Source organism: Melitaea cinxia, chromosome Z (assembly GCF_905220565.1).
Source record: "Melitaea cinxia chromosome Z, ilMelCinx1.1, whole genome shotgun sequence".
Taxonomy (NCBI): domain Eukaryota; kingdom Metazoa; phylum Arthropoda; class Insecta; order Lepidoptera; family Nymphalidae; genus Melitaea; species Melitaea cinxia.
Window position 1 is genome coordinate 11,852,633 of NC_059424.1, and position 19,534 is coordinate 11,872,166.

The following is a 19,534-nucleotide window of genomic DNA, read 5'->3' on the forward strand; positions in this document are numbered from 1 at the left end:
GAATGATAAATGATTACTATAATCTTTTCTTCAATTAACATTCATTGGAATTAGGATTTATCAAGAAAAAGATACTGTATCTACAGACTGCTGCACTTGAATGTTTGTGTCCTTAACTCATAGTAAAATAATTTAAAATCGGCAAAGCTGCTGCGCATGCTAGTAGCTGTCAGCTTCATAAAACTAAACATTTTTTCCATACAAGTTGAATCTTTGGTATCATAAATATTTTACACATAATATTACATAAAAAAAATTGAATTAAAGTGTCAATGAACCACTTTCAAATATCACTGTTGGTCCAATAGTTTGTGCTTCTTGTTATTATATCATTAATTTTTATTTTTATGACATATTAAAAGTGGAAAAACTTTGTACATATATTCTTTTTATTATATAATTAATATTATTATAAATGTCATAGAAAATTCTGACATCTTGCTTATTGTTTAGTTCTATTACTATATATTAATGTTCTCTAGATAGAGTTTATCAATATAAATGGTATCGCTCTGGCGGTCACTTTTTATAATCCTATATTCATATTATATTTTGATAACAAGAATATATCTAATACCTTTAAACAAGTAATTCTTGTATATATATTTTAAAACAAAATCAAATAAATAACGAAACAATAAAATTAATTACAAATTCGGAATGTAAGATTTTACACGCTTTAAGTATTACTAACAGTAATAACACAACAACATTACATAAGACACATACATAAGTAGGTAGTAAGGAAAAGCAAAGTACACGTACAACAAAGCAGTTTACGTATTTTTTTTTTAAATATAATTTCTAATAAAGTCACATTTATTTCTATCTCAAATACGTCTAAGTAACATACGAACGAAAAGAGCAAAATCTAGAAAGAAAAAAACTTTTTTTTATTGTAAATGGAATACCTCATTAAGATGAAAGATGTCTTTTGAAAGAAAAGTCGTGATATAGTGCCCGGCGATAAACATTACACATCGACCATTTGAAAGAAACAACCGGCTAATTTCAGCGTTCTCTGGCGCACATTACCTGTGCGATTGTCGAGTGCGATAGAGTGCAGTCGCGTACAGCCAAAATATCGTTATTTTCGTTACGCTTTTTTTCTTCTCGAAAACGGTAAGTTTTATCAAAAATATAATTCAAACCAAAACTGTAGCTCATAAAATTATCTCCAAAAATAGTCTTAATAGTTTTTTCTTACTAATAATCATCGTTTCTAAGATATAACGATTCTAAAAGTTGAATGTTACATTCTGAATTATATTTATATGCACACAAGTGTATACTTTAATAAGTTTTTAATAGTTAGAATTTTTGAAAAATGGCTCAATTGTGCTTTATTTTCAATAAGCTTTTGGCTGAAAATAAAAAAAAGAGAGTAAAAGTTGAAGATGTTATTGTCTACATTATATATACACATTTCCACACCACAAAAGGTTATATGTATATTCACTGTACTAATACTAACTATATTGTATACATTTTGTCTATCAAAAAATAAGTTAGGTCTGGGGATGTGGGATTTTGGACCTTTCCAAAACTCTGAACATTCCAAAAGTCGATGTACAATATTTATTGCCAGGTACTGTATATCACTAAATTGTCATATAAATTCTAAAGTGATCAGTAGATCTGTTATGTGATTACGACATAAATTTGTAGGTCTTCTTCGATTAATTTAGAACTATTAACCAATTAATAAACAAGCGCGAAACATGGATATGCATGACATTTTAGACTGTGTAATAACAAAATAATTTCCCTCGTGCCAAACACGAAATAATTTTGTATGACTTATACATTGTACAAAAATATATATAATACACATTTTGTGTAAAAGCTTTATGTAATGGAGATCATCGTGATTTATGGTTTTATAATTTCCCGTCTCTTCTCTGCATGATTTCAAAGAGAACAACATTGGAGTCAATATCGCTTTCCTCGCTAGCGTTCTGCCACTTACTTTCATCTAACAACAGTTCGTGGTGCTCATCTTCAGACTTTGCTTTGCGAGGTCTTTGAACTACATCAAAGTCGACTGCGTGTACAGTGCCTGCCACGGACCTTATAACGAGTAGTTTGTGGACGATGTGACCAATTATACCCAAGAGACAAACCGCCAAACCGACCACGTTTATCGGACTGAGCTGATCCCCGCTCACTTCCACGGCTAGGACTAGAATACACATCTCCTGAAATGATCAAGAAAACAGTTAACACTTCTTTGATATTGACCTGGGTATCACTCGTAATTGTGAATGTTTATAACTAATGCAATTAAATTATGGTACCTACATCTTGGATAGGTATTGAACTGATTGTTAACTAACCTAGATTGTAATTCAAACATAAAATCTACTATTAATAATATTAATAATAAACGCTTAGTAATAAAAAACTAATAAATTTCAAAACTGAATACTTAGAGGATTTATCAAAATCGCGAGAATTGACGACAGTGACTGCGGATTATTTTTCTTAATTAATATTTTTAACTTTTCCTGTACCAGTTAAAATTAATCGCCAAAGCATACCTATAAAATTATACCTATGTAATATTATAAAGATTTTGAAAAACCTAGAGCGCATTCCACTAAAGGCCCACAACGCCATCGACCACGACCGCTGAAATTGCCATTCCATTCACATAAAAAACGGCGCGGACTTGGTAGGGGAATTTTATAAGTAGAACGCATATTAGGTGTCAGCCGTGTGCTCGCAATATGACGGCATGGTTAAAACATGCAGCTGTGGTTGTGAGTGAACATTTCGCATTGATTGGAGTAACACTTAACTCAACATGGATTCCCGGGAATTTTGTCGTTACGTTGTGGCCGAATCGAATGAGAGATAACATTCACAATTTGACATTGACAGTTATTTTTTTTAAATTCCCGCCACGCTTTGATTATCATCAAAGCGTGGCGCCAAGTTTGATGAAGTACGCGCGATGTGGTCGCGAACATTGACGTTATCTAAGACGTCGAGCGATCGCTCGCGACGAGCGTTGCGGTTGCTTAGTGGAATGCCCCCCTGGTATTTTGAGAAATTAAATACTGATGTAAGATAGTATTGTCTATCAACTGACTTTTTGTATAAAAGAAACTGTACTGTGATGTCTGAGAGACAATAATAATAATAGTCGTGGCGATATACTGCCGCTAGTGAAGTACTGTTTGGCTGTGACAGCTTCTATTAGTGATTCTTCTCAGCTAGAGTCTACATTCCGAATTGGTGGTAGCTTTATATTATTTTAGAATAAATTTATACATCTCATAAGTACATACTTATTAAACGTTTAATACTTGAATTATACAACTTATTTCGAATTATTTACCATCTTTTATTAATAATTTTTTTTCTATATATTTTTACTAATCGTTCAATACTCAATCTAACACGCACTTAGTTCCAAAAGGACTGCACTAAATTGTATAATTCTTTTTTTGCATTTGTTGTTGTCTGGAAAATTGAAATCAATATATTCTCGAACAAATGGCGGCACGTAATTCTCCGGGTCAGTTACTTTTAATAAATGTCTGTGATAACATTACCTTAAATATACCCGCAATTGACAACGTCAAACTAGAAGTGTAAGTGACGACTAAAAATTCACTAATTTCCATAGCGAAGGCTATCGTCGCCCCAACGGACACCTTAAGTATTGTGGGCATTAGTTCTTCAGGAGATAGCTTGAGTAACTCATCAATACACTTCGAGCCTGAAATTTATTATAACATATATGTGCAATATTAACAAATTGTCATAGATATTACTATAACTTCAAGTACACACACAACAAGTACTCGCACAAATAAATAAAATAAAATGTTTATTATTTCTACGTCTTAAACAATGAAGTTTCGTAGAGTCTTCCCAGTTATATCATAGCCACTCGTCTCAGGAATGGCTACTCAACTCGCTATTTACCTTTATTATATAGATGAAGAAACTTACAAATATATTATAAGAACTGATAAGCGTTCTTGTACTAAAATGAGACAAAACTATTCATCACTTCGTATGCGTGAACTCATGTGTTGTTGCCATAGTCACCACGCTGTGCAGGCGGGTTGGTGACCGCAGAGCTGGCTTTGTCACACCGAAGACGCTGCTGCCCGTCTTCGGTCTGTGACTTTCAAAGCCAGCCGTTGGATGGTCATCACGCTATCGGTCGGCTTTTTAAGTTCCAAGGTGGTAGTGGAACTATGTTATCTCTTAGTCGCCTCTTACGACACCCACGGGAAGAGAGGTGGTGGCTATATTCTTTACTGCCGTAGCAACAAAACTTAAGAAGAGAGCAAACTATTTACCGACATTAATATAACATTCTTACCTTCAAACATTATAGTGAAAGGTAGTAATGATAGAAACATCCATGGTTGCACGTGAAACACCATATCAACAGGATTATGAAGCCCGAGTTTTGATTTCTGCATTAATAACTGAGCAAAAGTCCAACGGAGCCCAGCAGCGAACGATGCAAGCAGCAAAAAATTAAATCCGAGTAGATTAAACTGCGTTGCTTTGTATGTGAACATTATGAGGCCAATCGCTATCATCAACACTATCCCAACTAGGGACCACGACTGAAAAAAGATTATTTTTTTTTTATTCATATACAATTGTGGCAGATTTATAGGCGTATGTTAGAGGAAGTAATAAGTAGGATCAGGAGTTTAATAATATATATGACATCATGAGTATATAATATATGTACGCCTACGCATCGTATATTGTAGACATCTTTGTATTTCGTGTTTCATGACGTAGAACCGTAAAAAATCGCTTTTAAGTTATTTTAGACATCTAGCTCAATTTCTATCAACTACTATGTAGTATGTTCCTAAGTTGCTTATATTTTTCCTTCTAATAAAACATTTTTAAGACATTTTTTTTCTATTTCTCTTAATTATTTTTTTAAGTCCAGCCAAAATGCTTCATAATTTTAAATTTAAAAAGGCGTAAGAAACGAGACAATCGTTCACTTTTGATTGTAGTTAGGAAATGGTATGGATTGACATATTCATCTTTCTTGAAAATCTCCGGAAAAAAAAATTAGACATTAAAAATATTATTTTATGTCATTATCAAAACCTCATTTACGAGTATAAATAATATTTTAAATATTTCATGTAAATTAATGTTGAGACATTGGTAAAATATAGCTTAAATAAATCTAACTGAGGTAGCAGGGCACAGCAGGAAATTTCCTGCTCAAAATCTGGAGCAGCCCGACTGGGGTAGTACCTCGACCTTACAAGAAGATCAAAGCAAAATAATGCTGATTTCAAGCAGTGTTGTGTTCCTGTTGGTGGGTAAGGTGACCAGAGCTCCTGAGAGGAATAGCGGATAGGGTCGGCAACGCGCTTGCGACGCTTTTGGTGTTGCAGAAGTCTATAAGTTACGGTAATCACTTACTATCAGGTTAGCCGTACGGTTGTTTGCCGACCTAGTTATAGAATACTAGCTGACCCCGCAAAAGTTGTTTTGCCATATAAACTACTCGAAACAAAATAGGGCCCATCCGAGCTTATCTCGATGTTTTGCCTACACGTAATTTTTAGGGTAGGTATTGGAATAGCCGAGCATTCCTTTGGATTTTTGACATGTTTACGAAGCTTTATCGATATTTTAAACATTCTTTTTAATATTATTCTCAAGTGGGGAGCCAGAATAAGTTAAGTGCTCCAAAATCCCCCTTTTCTCAAATTCTCAATCACTTGTGTTCATAGTCTCATTCTGAATGTTACTGTCGCACACTGTTATTTTTTAAAATTTAGTTAGATTTTAGTATTTATTCGTGATTATTTATGCCTGGGTCTCGCGTTCATATGTGGCTATGATCCAGGAGGGAAATTCTCAGAGATCGGTGGCAATACAGTTTGGTATGTCACGGTGAGCTATCCGGAATGCTTGGGATCGTTATCAAGAGACTAGTAGGATGGCTAGGAGACGTGGAACAGGAAGAGCTGGGACTACAACAGCTCAAGAGGACCGGTATATCAGATTGACCGCACGTCGGCAGCGGACGATAACCGCCTGTGCCTTACAAAATCAACTGCGGTAATCTACTGGCACTCGGGTTAGTCATCAAACCATTCGGGCTTGACTTCATGAAGATGGCCAAAGATCCAGAACTCGCGCTGTTCGACTGAATTTGACAAGTGCTCATCGTGCAGTGCAATTAAAGTTTGCTATCGACCACTCAAGCTGCTCTATGGATAACTGGTAGACAGTACTGCTTACGGACGAAACTAAGGTGAAATTTTTATGTGACGATCGTCGAGTGCGCGTATGGAGAAGGGAAGGCGAACGTTTCTCTGAACCTTGTATCTACGGAACAGACTGATTTGGAGGTCCGAGCATCATGGTGTGGGGCGGAATAAGCCTACAAAGCAAAACCGAGCTGGTAATTCTGTAGAAGGTACCGTGACTGCTGCTAGCTACGTCAGACGTGTAATCCGGCCTACCGTGATCCCATTTTCACCAATAATAGGTGAAAACTTCCTGTTGGTGCAAGACAATATCCGCCCGCATACAGCCCGCATCACTCAAAGGGCACTCTCTGGTGCCAATATTAGAGATTTGCCGTGGCCAGCCATGAGTCCCGACCTTAATCCGATAGAACATGTGTGAGATCAATTAAAAAGAAGCCTCAAGGCAAATTACAGCAACGTCAACAGCCGACAAGACCTCATAACATAACCCACATGATTGAAAGTGTCCCAGGTAGGCTTAGAGAGTGCATACGGAGCAGAAGGGGCCCTACACGCTACTAATCCCAAAATTAACCGGTATTTATTAAGAATAAAGGCTATATTGAAACTTTTATCTTGTTGCTTATTTGTGTAAATTTTCTCTAAAACCGTTAATTTTGCATAATTTGCGTAAAATTGCTAATTTTTGCCCAAGTTTACGTTAAAAAAAATCCCATACACTTTGTTGATACATACTCATTCATAAAAAAATAATAAAAGTGAAAAGTTTTTACAACACAGCAAAAAAAAAGAGTACAAAAAAGTAGAGTGAGCCCTATTTTGTTTTGAGAAGTTTATATTATTAACCCCTTAACACCTTCCCTATAACTTATGGGTATGAAAAATAAATGTTGGCCGATTCTCAGACCTACCCGATATGCACACAAAATTTCATAAAAATCGGTCCAGCCGTTTCGAAGGAGTATGTTAACTAACATTGTGACACGAGAATTTTATATATAAAATATAAACTTTATAAATAAAAAAGAATGTTTGTCTGTATGTCTTTTAAAGAATAGTAAACTATGCATTCGATCTTCAGCAGCGTTATGCATGAGCAAAAAAAAAAAACACGCACAGGGTACAGATAGTATATACAGAGCACTTAGAGCTGTATATAGTAATTAATATGTATCGTCAACTCGCAAATTAACTTTCGCTTAAAGCATAACATGACAAGGAATTTTTGCTACACAAACATTTTTGCAGAACGCAGAGTAGCTCTTATACTGCCTAAAAATTATTATATTAATACAATAAACTAATAACTGATTATTTATATTTTTACAATTCGCAGCTAGCATTTCATATTATTTTGTTTCAAGAAATAATAACATTCGCATAAATAAATACAAAGTGATGATTACAATAGCATTGTAGTTTCAAATAAAGTATCACTGTACTATAGTTGTATCTTCGTCTTCATACTTATATATTTAATATTTTATCTTTTCGAAACAAAGTGTAAAAAAATAAGAATAAGATTTAAAACATATTCTTGGCCATCTTCTAGTATCAATTTATTTTCTAAGAATGCTATGAAAATTATTATTCTATTCCATTTTCAAATAGAAATGGAAGTTCGATATGTATTCAAAAATTATCAACAGCTAAATAATACTTTATTTAAACAATTATAAATATCTCACTCTCTCACAGTTTATGCACACAGACCTCATGTATGTATTATGATGTGTTAAGCAGATAAAAAAAAACCTAAAAAAAACAAGATAAAGGTTTTTTTTACACTTAGCAGATTGCAACAGCACAAAAAGCAGAATGTCATAAATTATTTGGTAACTCCTTTTTTTTTAGCAAAATATAGTAATGTATAATTTAAAAATCATTATTTCAAGTAATATGTATGAGTAACGCCGAGTTGCACGAAACAAAATTAAAATTTAAGTAGAGATTAAACTAATTTAATCACAAGAATTTCATACAATACTTGCGATTAAATTAGTTTAATCACTACTTAAATTTTAATTTCTTTTCGTGCAACTCGGCGTAAGAAAACCTGTTTAAGTAGTATGTATGGCAAATCAACCGATTAGATTTTGGTGTCAAACGATTCACATTTTCAGTTAAAGGAAGGAAAAGGATCAGTGCTTAATCCACCACACTGCTCCATCGAGGGTTGGCGGATATATTCCCTACTATGAGTAACGATCGCTATCAGACGTATATATGATACAACCGAGACTGACAGCTTAACATGTTCTCTGAGACACAGTAGGGAGAGCCACAAGCATAGACGGAAGGAAACACATATTTGTACAAATTCAAATATCCAACCCGAGCGGGAATCGAACCCGCACGCCGCCTTCACAGTACTTGCACCATTATACCAGTGGTTGTTATGTATACATCATAATTTATACAACTGTTTTTTCACATACCTTCTTCTCAAGTCCTAAAAGAATAGCAAATCCAAGTATAAATATAATTGTTGTCGATTTAGTCATAGTGTAGAGAGAGATTGTTACAAGTTCCAATCCCCAGTTAGAAAATCCGACATCAATTCCACTTGCAAGTCCCGTAGGTGCAACTGACCTCAAGCATGTCATAAATGACAACACCAGTTGTGAGGTCCCCGTAATTAAATATAAAATGGAACGCACAATTACTGATAATATCCATTTGACAACCAAGTGGTACATTACCACTGTTAGGGGGTAATGAAAATCCTGAAATAACAAATATGACCTTTTAGTATTTTTTATTTCTTTATTTATTTTACACTAGCCGTGCTCGCGACTCACTATACATGAAAAGCTTTGTAAGAACAGGCTACTCTTTTTGAATGGCTTTTTATACTTTTATTTAAATTGCACTACATTAAATTACAGTTAATTACATTGAGCTCATAGTGACAGCCTTATCCAATGTATTTTCATCTATATGTTGCATATTTTTGAATTTTGAACACAATGCATATATAGAGTTTTTATTACTTATACATCATTATTATATTACTTATTTTATTATATTTGTCATAAATCTTTAAAATCAATTAAACTTAGGTCTTATGGTTAAGGCACATGATAATACATATATTTTTACCCGCATATATTTCAACTTGACCTTATCTTTTATTGCAATAAGATTAATTTTTCAGTTGAATTAAATTATCATTGGCTGTGCAGCTGGCTTTTTAAATGCACAGACCGAGGACGGGCAGCAGCGTCTTCGGTGCGACAAAGTCAACCCTACAGTCACCAACCCGCCTGCCCAGCGTGGTGACTATGGGCAAAAACCGCCATGAACGCCTAAAGTTTCGGCCCTTAGTTTCCGGCAGCCACACTATTCCCGGCAGCCACACTATTCCTGGCTACGGCAGCGGCGTGGTAACGGTGGGGTAGAGGGTGCTAAAAATCACAGAGGCACAGGAGGCTGCCATACAAAACTATACCTGGCTAGGTATAATGGACGCACGCTACGGTCGGACCATCACCTTACCAAACTTGAAGTAGAACTTAGTCACATTAACTGGAGCATATTGGGGTTGTCTGAAGTCCAAAGAGAGGGTGAGGACACGATGATCCTGGACTCCGGGCACTTGTTCTACTTCCGTGAAGGTGATGGGCTTTCCCAAGGTGTCATCGGTTTTCTGGTCCACAAGACTCTCACTAGCAACGTTGTGGAAGTCAGCAGGGTGTCGACCCGGGTAGCATACCTTGTACTTAAACTAACTGACAGGTACTCCCTGAAAGTGATAAAGGTATATGCGCACTTGCGCGCTGCAGACTGGTAAGGAAATCGGCACCAACATCTGTCGACACACAAATTCTGACCGGCCACGGAGGATTTGCGGCGTATCTTCACAGATTCCACATCACTGACAGTCCTTCGTGCGTCTGCGACCCGAATTGTGAGGAGACAGTTCTGCATATTATACTGAGCTGCCCGAGGTTCAGTAAGGAAAGGCTGGATCTGGAACTCAAACTCCAGATTAAATTAGACCAGCCATCGCTCCATACCATCCTGGAGAGCGAGACTAGCAGAACGTCCTTCCTCACATTCGCGAGAAAGGCCGTCAATACAGCCGCAAAGAGGAACAGCACGCTTTCTCCACCACTGGCTTTAACACCTACGCAGAATGCCAACACCGTCGTTCTTACAACACACACTCAGACACACAACACACAAACACAAATAGAACAAAACCGTGTCCAACAAGTAACTCAGCAGGACAACATCACGGCTCCGCGGATGTCTCCTGGCCGCACCCTTCTGGGCCAAATAACTAGGACCATGTCTTCCTCACTGCAGAACCTGTTCAGGAATAGAGCCAACCAAAACGCACCTCCGCAACCGACTCAGAGCAGGATGACACAATCCTCGCCCAGTGAAGTGAACGGAAGTGGAGAAGTTGGTATTAGGACCAGATGCGTGGCTCTATTCATGGACAGCGAAACGGAGAGGATGGGAATAAGCTTCTGTCGCTCTGAAGAACGCAATCAGCTGGCGATTTCGCCGGGGCTCGCCTTACTGATAAACGGTAGCACCCAAAAGACAAGCATAAAGCGCACAAAAATCACAGCACTAGCGCAAGAGCAGGAGGGCGACCCGACCTATCGTTTATTGCGGTTGAAAAACAAAGAGATCGCACTTTTCGAATGGGGAGAGACGTCCGCCTTCGCGCAGTCCAGCTTGTGGCTACAGCGCTTGGGCGAGATCCCCGGGGGAATCCCCGGAAGAATCAGTGTCGATTCGATGAGAGTCGGTTATGATAGAGGCAACGTATCGGATAGGTACGGTTGCCTAATGGCTTCTAAGAACAGTGAGGTCATTGTTTACGAAGACAGGGGGGAGGATCTTGGTTACTTAAGACCGAAATCCAAAACACCTTCATCCCCTGCATTGCCGACTGTCAGCGAACCCGCACCTAGTGGCTCGGAGCGCCTACAACAAAAGATCGAGAACCAGAAGGTTGAACAACGCAAAGCAAGGGCCGCACCTGAGTCTAAGCCGAGCTCGATGTCATTGGCGACCTTTATCCAGGCAACCATCTCCCCGAAACAAGGTAAGCTCCCGCATCACCCCTCTCCCAAAAAGGCTGGACAGGGAGAGCGACTATCGGGGACGCTGAGCGGGTTCACCAAAGACGACAGTCCGAGGCACCCGGAGGCGTCACTCGCCGCTCGAACTAGGGCCGATATGGGACAAGTAGAACCACCAAGACTTCGACCTGCGTCCACACCGTTTCAACATGCAGAGAACGCCCTAATCGAGTTCCTGGCCATAATAAAGGCAAACCGCGAGGTAAGCCTGGCCACCTGCAAAAAGATCATGCAGGCCTACCAGTACGATCACCAAAGGCTACTGGAGGTGGAACTCGAGGAAGCCGAAGCAGCCATATACAACAGCAAAACCCGACAAATACTCAAGGGCAAGATGTCGGGTAGGTATATGGCTGCATATAACACCACAGCAGGTTTTGTGAGCGCGGTCGAGTCTGAGGGGAGTGACGAGGAGTCTCAAACCTTCGACACACCTGAAGGGGACCCGGTGGTGGTAGTGGCCAGATGCACGAAAGTAATGCTGGGCGACCGGATGCTGCGGATGGCGAAAACCATCTCGGGCGACCGGGAAGCCGGTTTACCGTCCATGACCTGGGGGCTACCATCGCTGGAGTGGATAAACGGTGTACCGGGATGCGGTAAGACAACTCGCATAGTCAGGGACTTCGATGAGGACACGGAGGTCGTGATTACGACCACAGTCGAGGCGGCCAAAGACCTAAAGGAAAAACTGGCGCACCGCTATGGCAACAAGGCCAAGCAAAAGGTGCGCACTATGGCATCCGTGCTGGTAAATGGTTTCCGTGCTGGTAATGGTAATGGTTTGGTTCCGTGAGGGCTCAAAAATCAAACGCCTAACGGTGGACGAAGCCCTCATGAACCATTTCGGAGCCATAGTAATGGCCGCCCGACTATCGGGAGCAGAGAAGGTAGTCCTCATTGGAGATATAAATCAGCTGCCGTACATCGACAGGGACAACCTGTTCGAAATGCGGTACCGCAGACCAAACCTGTTAACAACCATCTCATGTGAGTTGTCATGCACGCATCGTAACCCCAAAGACGTCGCCTTTGCCATCAGTGAGGTTTACAAGACCGTGTACAGCTCAAGCACAAAGATCCGATCTTTGCGAGTGGAGAGCCTCACGGGCGCGCGCATTCCTGTAGGAAGGGACCGGACCTTGTACCTGGTCTTTACGCAAGAGGAGAAGAGATTGCTGACTGACCAGGGATACGGGTCTGGTGAGGGATCGCGCGTCTTAACCATCCATGAGGCGCAGGGCCAGACCTATGAGGACGTCGTTGTCCTCCAGACGAAGACAAGGAGGCTCAAGATTCACGACAGCGTCTCGCACGCTGTAGTCGCGGTGACTAGGCATACCAACACCTGTGTCTATTACACCGACGACCGTGACGACGCAATTGGTCGCTTTGTGACGAAGGCAGCGGAAACTTCTGAAAAAGATATCCTCGAGCACAGCCTCAGGATGGCGATTCACCACAGGGATGCCGCCGTCATTGAGGGTGTGCTCGAAATGTTAAAATTGTAGCACACCTTACTTGTAGGAATAAATTGTATAAGGAAAAAACTTAGGAGTAAGAAAAAAAAAAAAAAAAAAAAAAAAAAAAAAAAAAAAAAAAAAAAATTACTAATAACATAGGTTAAGTGTATATTGTAAGTAGGCCAAGTAGGCCATAAGTGTACATATACGTTAGCTAGACAATAAGTGTACATATATTATAGATAGCAAGTAAGTGTATATATAAACATAGATAATAATAATTATTATAATAGTGACAACAATAATTAAAGTAAGGCGCAATATAATTCTATGTCTTTTTGCATGTAAGATATCAATTAAGTTTAGCATAATTTTGGTCGGTGGACTCACGTCTGCATTAGGGATACTAAGATAGAATAATTAGGTCTCTTAGTGTAAGCTGCAGTAGTGTAACAAGTAAACGATCAGTAATAAAACTTAAAATCGGAATAACAAAAGCATGGGCACTTTAAGCCTGTGGACATAACTTTATTTAAAAAAAAAAAAAAAAAAAGGTATATGCGCCGACCTCGGCACACGATGACGTCGAAGCCTTGTATGAAGACATTACAAGGGCCATACATGGCACTACTTTGACCTTTACAGCGTTGTTATGGGAGACTTCAACGCTAAAGTGGGATTACAAGGATTGGGGCACAGGAATTGCAGGGGACAGATGCTTGTCAACTTTCTCGAATCGGAGGCGCTCTTCTTGATGAAATCATTTTTGAGAAGAAGCCTCAAAGGAGGTGGACATGGCAAAGCCCCGATACTGTGACGAGGAACGAGATTTCATCATAGCGGATAAAAGTCATGTATACAGAGATGTCTCAGTGGTTAACAGGTTTAACACCGGCAGCGACCATCGGCTCGTACGGGGCACTCTGAATATATGCCTCCGAAAAGAGCGGGCCCGCTTGATAAAATCTACTCTCCGACCTACGCTGCCCCAAATACAATGTGGGTCCGAGCAGTTTCGATTGGAATTCCAAAAGCGATTCGATTCGCTGGAAACTACTGGCGACGTGGACAAGATAACCGGCAACGTGGTGAAGACGGTGTGTACACTGGGTCGCAGGCATTTTCCACCAACAAAGTCAACGAAGCAGACCAAACTTTCACCCGAAACCTTGGATCTGATGCGGCAGAGGCGCGAGTTGCCAGCTGCTTCGCCAGAACAGAGGGATCTTTCCAAAAGAATACGGAAACTTGTACGCCGAGACCTCTACTGCTCAAATACGAGAGAGATTGCTACTCTGATTAAGCAGAATAGGGGGTCCAAAGTTTTGCAAAGACCATTGGGGAGAAGCCTTCTTGCGAAGCTCAAAACAGCGGATGGCAGAAACGTCTGCTCTCACCCTCAGATTCGAGAAGAGGTTGAGAATTTTTATGGACAGCTGTACTCGTCAAGGGCACGCAAGCCTGCGACTTGGGACACCGAAGATCCACGGGCACCATTGTTGCGCCATTATTTGGAGAGTATCCCGGACCTCAAAGAGGGTTAGATTAGTGCAGCGCGCTCGGGCAGCTTAAAAACGGGAGGGCCCCGGGGGATGACGGAGTTACCACTGAGCTCCTTAAAGCCGCATGGCGACCTGTCCTAAAAGCCTTGGCAAGACTCTTTAACGCCATCATCCACCGAGGTACCACGCCGGAGGCGTGGTCCAGGAGTGTAGTGGTGCTGTTCTTTAAGAGAGGCGATAAGTCTCTGTTGAAGAATTATAGACCGATCTCACTTCTGAGCCACGTCTATAATCTGTTTTCGAGGGTTGTTACGAATCGTCTCGTCAGAAGACTCGACGAATCCCAACCACCAGAGCAGGCTAGGTTTCGAAATAGCTACAGCACCGTGGACAACATTCATACTGTTCGGCAGATCATTCAAAAGACAGAAGAATATAATCAACCGCTGTGTATGGCATTTGTGGACTACGAGAAACCCTTCGACTCTGTCGAGGCCTGGGCTGCCCTGGACTCTCTGCAGAGATGTCATATCTACTGGCGATATATCAAGATACTGAAATGTATGTACGACGCGGCGACGATGACCGTTCATGTCCAGGACCAGAGAACAGGACTTATTTCCCTCCGGCGTGGGGTAAGACAGAGAGATGTAATATCACAGAAACTGTTTACCACTGCGCTGGAGGATGTCTTTAAGACCTTAGATTGGGGAGAACGAGGCATTAACGTCAACAGTGAATTCATCTCTCACCTTCGTTTCGCCAACGATATTGCCATCTTTGCGAAGACGTTGGATGAGTTAGGCCACATGCTGGCCGGCCTAAACGAGTCCTCTCAGCGTGTCGATGTCTGTATGAACTTGGACAAAACGAAAGTTATGTTTAACAACCCAGTCATACCGAGACCGATATCGGTCGATGGTACCCTTCTCGAAGTTGTTCAGGATTATGTTTACCTAGGCCATACTATTCAACAAGGCCGCAAAAACTTCGAGAAGGAGGCCGACAGGAGGATTCGGTTGGGCTGGGCGGCGTTTGGCAGGCTTCGTCGAATCTTCACTTCGAAGATTCCACAATGCTTGAAGACAAGTCTTCGAGCAATGCGTCCTGCCTGTGTTAACATATGGAGCCGAGATGTGTACACTGACGAAGGGACTGGTCCACAAATTTAAAGTCGCTCAACGTGCAATGGAACGCTTGATTGGAGTTTCTCTCAAAGATAGGATTAGAAATAAGACTATCCGCGAGAGAACGAAAGTAACCGACATAGCCCACAGAATTAGCAAGTTGAAGTGGCAGTGGGCTGGTCATCTGTGTCGCATGACCGATGGCCGTTGGAGTAGACGGGTCCTGGAGTGGAGACCGCGTCTTGGCAAATGCAGTGTGGGACGTTCTCTGGCCCATTGGACTGACGATCTACGTAAGAGTGCCAGTGTAGGCTGGATGAGGATTGTGCAAAATCGAGATGTCTGGGGGCGAACTTGGGGAGGCCTATGTCCAGCAGTGGACTGCCATATGCTGAAGTGATGAAATTATCAAACCGTATAAACATGAATTGATAACAAGTAACATATTTCGCAAGTTCTGCAAAATTATAAAAATATACATTTCTGCAATAAATAAAACAATAAGAACATTCAGACACTAGCATGACTCCAGCGGTAATTTAGCATGACTAGTGTGACTGGCACTAAGTACAGTTTCAAATCTGTTGTGGTTCTGTTTCCGTAATTTAATCAACTGTAAATCACTAGAGTGTTCTTTAGAAGCCAGAAACGTCATGGAACGAAATTATGCCAATGAATGGTCTAATTTTGAGGTTAGGTTAGCTTAGTTTTTTATCTATAAGTACCAGTTACACTAAATGATTACTGCAGGAATCACGCTAGTATCCGAATATTTTCAGCCTCAATAAAAATATATAAAAGTGTGTGTGTAATAATCAATTAGGTTAATGTTATTTTTATTATTTCGTTATCTCGGCTTAAGTAATCGGTTTATAATATTTATTGATAAGTTTTTTTTTTACTAACCTTTAATAGCCATCTTTGATAGAAAGTAAGGCCAATTGATAAAGAAAAATATAAAAGAATCAAGCCTAAAGAAAGTAGACTTTTTTGAAAACACAAATCACACCATTTTGCCTTTGGTTTACTTGTAAGTATGTCTTCATCGGCATCAGACTTTAACGACAGCTGTTCATACTTTGCGCCAGGCATTGCGAGCCCAAGGCAACTTTTTTTTCTTTACAGAATCACACAATAGCATATCAACACTAAATAGTAATTTATGTATTATTCTAATAAATTTAATTGAACTTAAAAGAATTTAAAACAAAACTTGTTTTCTATTCTTGTTTTATGTATACGCTATCTCACTATTACTTTGTCACTGACAATATTTCAGACAGGTGATCAACACCACAGATTATTTCATTAAAAGCAAATACTATAATATAAATTCTAATATTGAATTATTAGTGATTACATCATTAATTTATTAAAGTATAGATATTTTAACTAACAGGAACAAAAGTAATTATAGGTTAATTCAGATTTTCTACATTTTGTACAATATGGATATGATATACGGATATAGTAAGTCAGATACCTGAAGGCCTAGCCAAGTTACAGACGTTTCGTATCGAACGTCTTTCTACAATCGTTGACGGCTCGGCGTAAGTCATTTTAAATTGGTAGCCAAGTTGACACGACTGAGTCAAACGCTCATTATACAACGTCTTTAGAAAAAACTAATACTTTAGTCTATGATGAGCGTTTTTACGAGCGTCAAACTAACGTCAAAGTCACAACGTCGTAATACATAAAATTATAAATTGTTATTAGAACTATTGAAAGCCATTAATCCTGAAGAAGAAATTGTTATTAACTTATTAAGTGTTTTATGCGTAACCGAAATAAGGTAAAGTTCTTATATTTGGTTTATTATTATTATATCACAGTGTTAATTTTAAACATTACTGTGTCTAGAAAAACTCGAAATGTTATGATAACATGATTCTGAATAGGAATGAAAAATATCTTGGAAGAATATTAGGTGTTAAATCTTTGCAATTTTAATTTTAAGAATTGGTTAGGACTTGTTCTTATCGTTTCGTTAGCTGTCATGTTCATTAATTTTATTCATTTTGTCTTTTCTCTTAAATTGTAATTTACATTTTCAGAAATATTGTGCTGCCATGTATATAATATTATATGTGGATAACGGCGCTGATAAACTTTTATTATGCAATTGTTTGTTGTCCTAAATGAAATAAAAAAAATCTTAAAAATTAAGTGGTTTATATGATGGAATATAGATCTTGAGCAAGCCCAGAACAGTTCGCAGCTTTACTGGAATTCATGGAAAGGGAAAAAAATTCCACAAAGAGAAAAGGAAAGGTTGTGATTAGAATTGCGAAAGATAGCAATGGAAGAAAGCCAAAATGTAATTTTAAGTCGTTTAGTTGGTACTAGACAATTTGATGCAAATTTTACCATTTTTTACAAGTTGAGACCATCATCGCTACCTTCGACAAACACTATTCCTTAAAATGTCTAATGTAGTGATAGTGGTCTCAGCTGAGGGCTATATACAATTTCAAATTGCCTGCAATATCAGAGGAACAATTAATTTTTGTTTGTATATAACAAAACCTATTTTAATTTATACTTAAAATGTAATAATGAAACTAATATTTATGTACAATAACTGTAGCTAATTGATTTTTATGTAAAGTAACAAATAACACCTAAAATGTAGGTTTTGAGTGAATTGTAAATAAAAAGTATTAATGACTGAAAAATCCTTTCTTTTCAACTGTGCATGTCACGAATATCATCAGTGTTTTAATAAAACAATAATAAACTTATTTGTAATAATAATAATGTTTTATTAATTATTTTATATTTAAGTAGGTACATTACATTGAACATAAAATTAACTGGACATTTACAAAATACTATTAATAACTTATTAATCATATGTAGGTAAATGATAAATTAAATATGAAGGACCTAGATAAAGTTACGTACGACGTACGAAGTTAAGTACGACGCGTTGGCGCAATGGTAAATGCACTGGCTGTTGCGCTAGCGGTCGCGGGTTTGATTCCCGCTCCCGACAGACATTTATATCGACCATATAGATGTTAGTCGTGGTCTGGGTGTTGGGTTTGTGTATTGTGTGTGTTTCCGGACCCCCAACACAGGAGAAAGTCCTACTGGGGGATCCGTTGAGTGTAAAGCGTTTATTAATTTTTATAAAAAAAGAATAAAAGTTTGTAACTAGACAATGTAAATAAAATCTTACTAATTAAAATTACTATAATCTATTCAATAATAACTCAGCATGGCTCTTCCAAAATCATCATGGCTAAATGCTGCATATAGTTCAAAATTATCGTAAATAAATAATTCTCGGTCCTAACACAACTCTTTCATATTATCATAATAGACGCCATTTTTTAACGTTTACTACTGGGTTTCGGCAATCTTTTAACTATCGTTCAAAAATTTCGATATCGTTTCGCTGACGCTTGTCAAAACTGTAACATGGCTACCATTTGTATGGGATGTAGTGATCGTCGTTGTAGAAACGATTCCGTTCGACGTTGTAACATTTTGAACGAGTAAACTTGTCTACGAATTTTCTATTCGTTTGTTATGATCACGTGACTTTACGTTGAGATGATGTCATTCCTATACATTTGGTTAGTTTTCTAATAGCGTTATCGATTGTAGATTGTCAACTTGGCTGTATGTGTAGTGCTGCCATTACGACATTATACAATATAATAAGGCTCGAATGGATAGCAGTACAAACATTTTATTGTTTTTGATCGAGAATTTGAAGGGAAACGCCGGAAAATTCAAAGCAAAATTTTCAGTAAAGTTTATTTATAAACTTTTTTTTCAAATATTTCATTAGAAAGTAAAAAGGTTTTTAAAACAATAAAAAATTTATCTGAAAACAAAAACAAAAAACAAGTGTACTTTAAACCACACGACTGAAGTAAAACTTAACTCTTCTCTCACTTTCTATCTTCACTAACTTATATCTCCCTCTCAGCTTCCGTTTGCCGCACTTGATCACACTCTGCGTAACGCTCTCGTCACGCATTCACCAGCTTACTCCCCCAACTCAACCGTGGGTAAAAAAGTTTTACTTTAAAAACTGGTACTTAGTATTTATTCTTCAATAGAAAATAGTGATGAAATTAGTGTGTGCATTCAATCCAT

The 19,534-nt window shown here is 38.6% G+C and overlaps 1 protein-coding gene across 1 annotated transcript; it reads right to left on the reverse strand.

Moving 5' to 3' along the window:
* Positions 1 to 1,880: 1,880 nt before the first annotated feature.
* Positions 1,881 to 16,566, reverse strand: LOC123668801 (solute carrier family 35 member C2). The gene is made up of 5 exons (XM_045602494.1): positions 16,328 to 16,566; positions 8,666 to 8,953; positions 4,343 to 4,595; positions 3,561 to 3,727; positions 1,881 to 2,198 (listed from the first exon to the last, which is right to left on the reverse strand). Exons 1-5 carry the CDS (start codon positions 16,511 to 16,513, stop codon positions 1,881 to 1,883), a joined length of 1,212 nt encoding a protein of 403 aa, XP_045458450.1. The 5' UTR covers positions 16,514 to 16,566.
* Between the last annotated feature and the right edge of the window lie 2,968 nt (positions 16,567 to 19,534).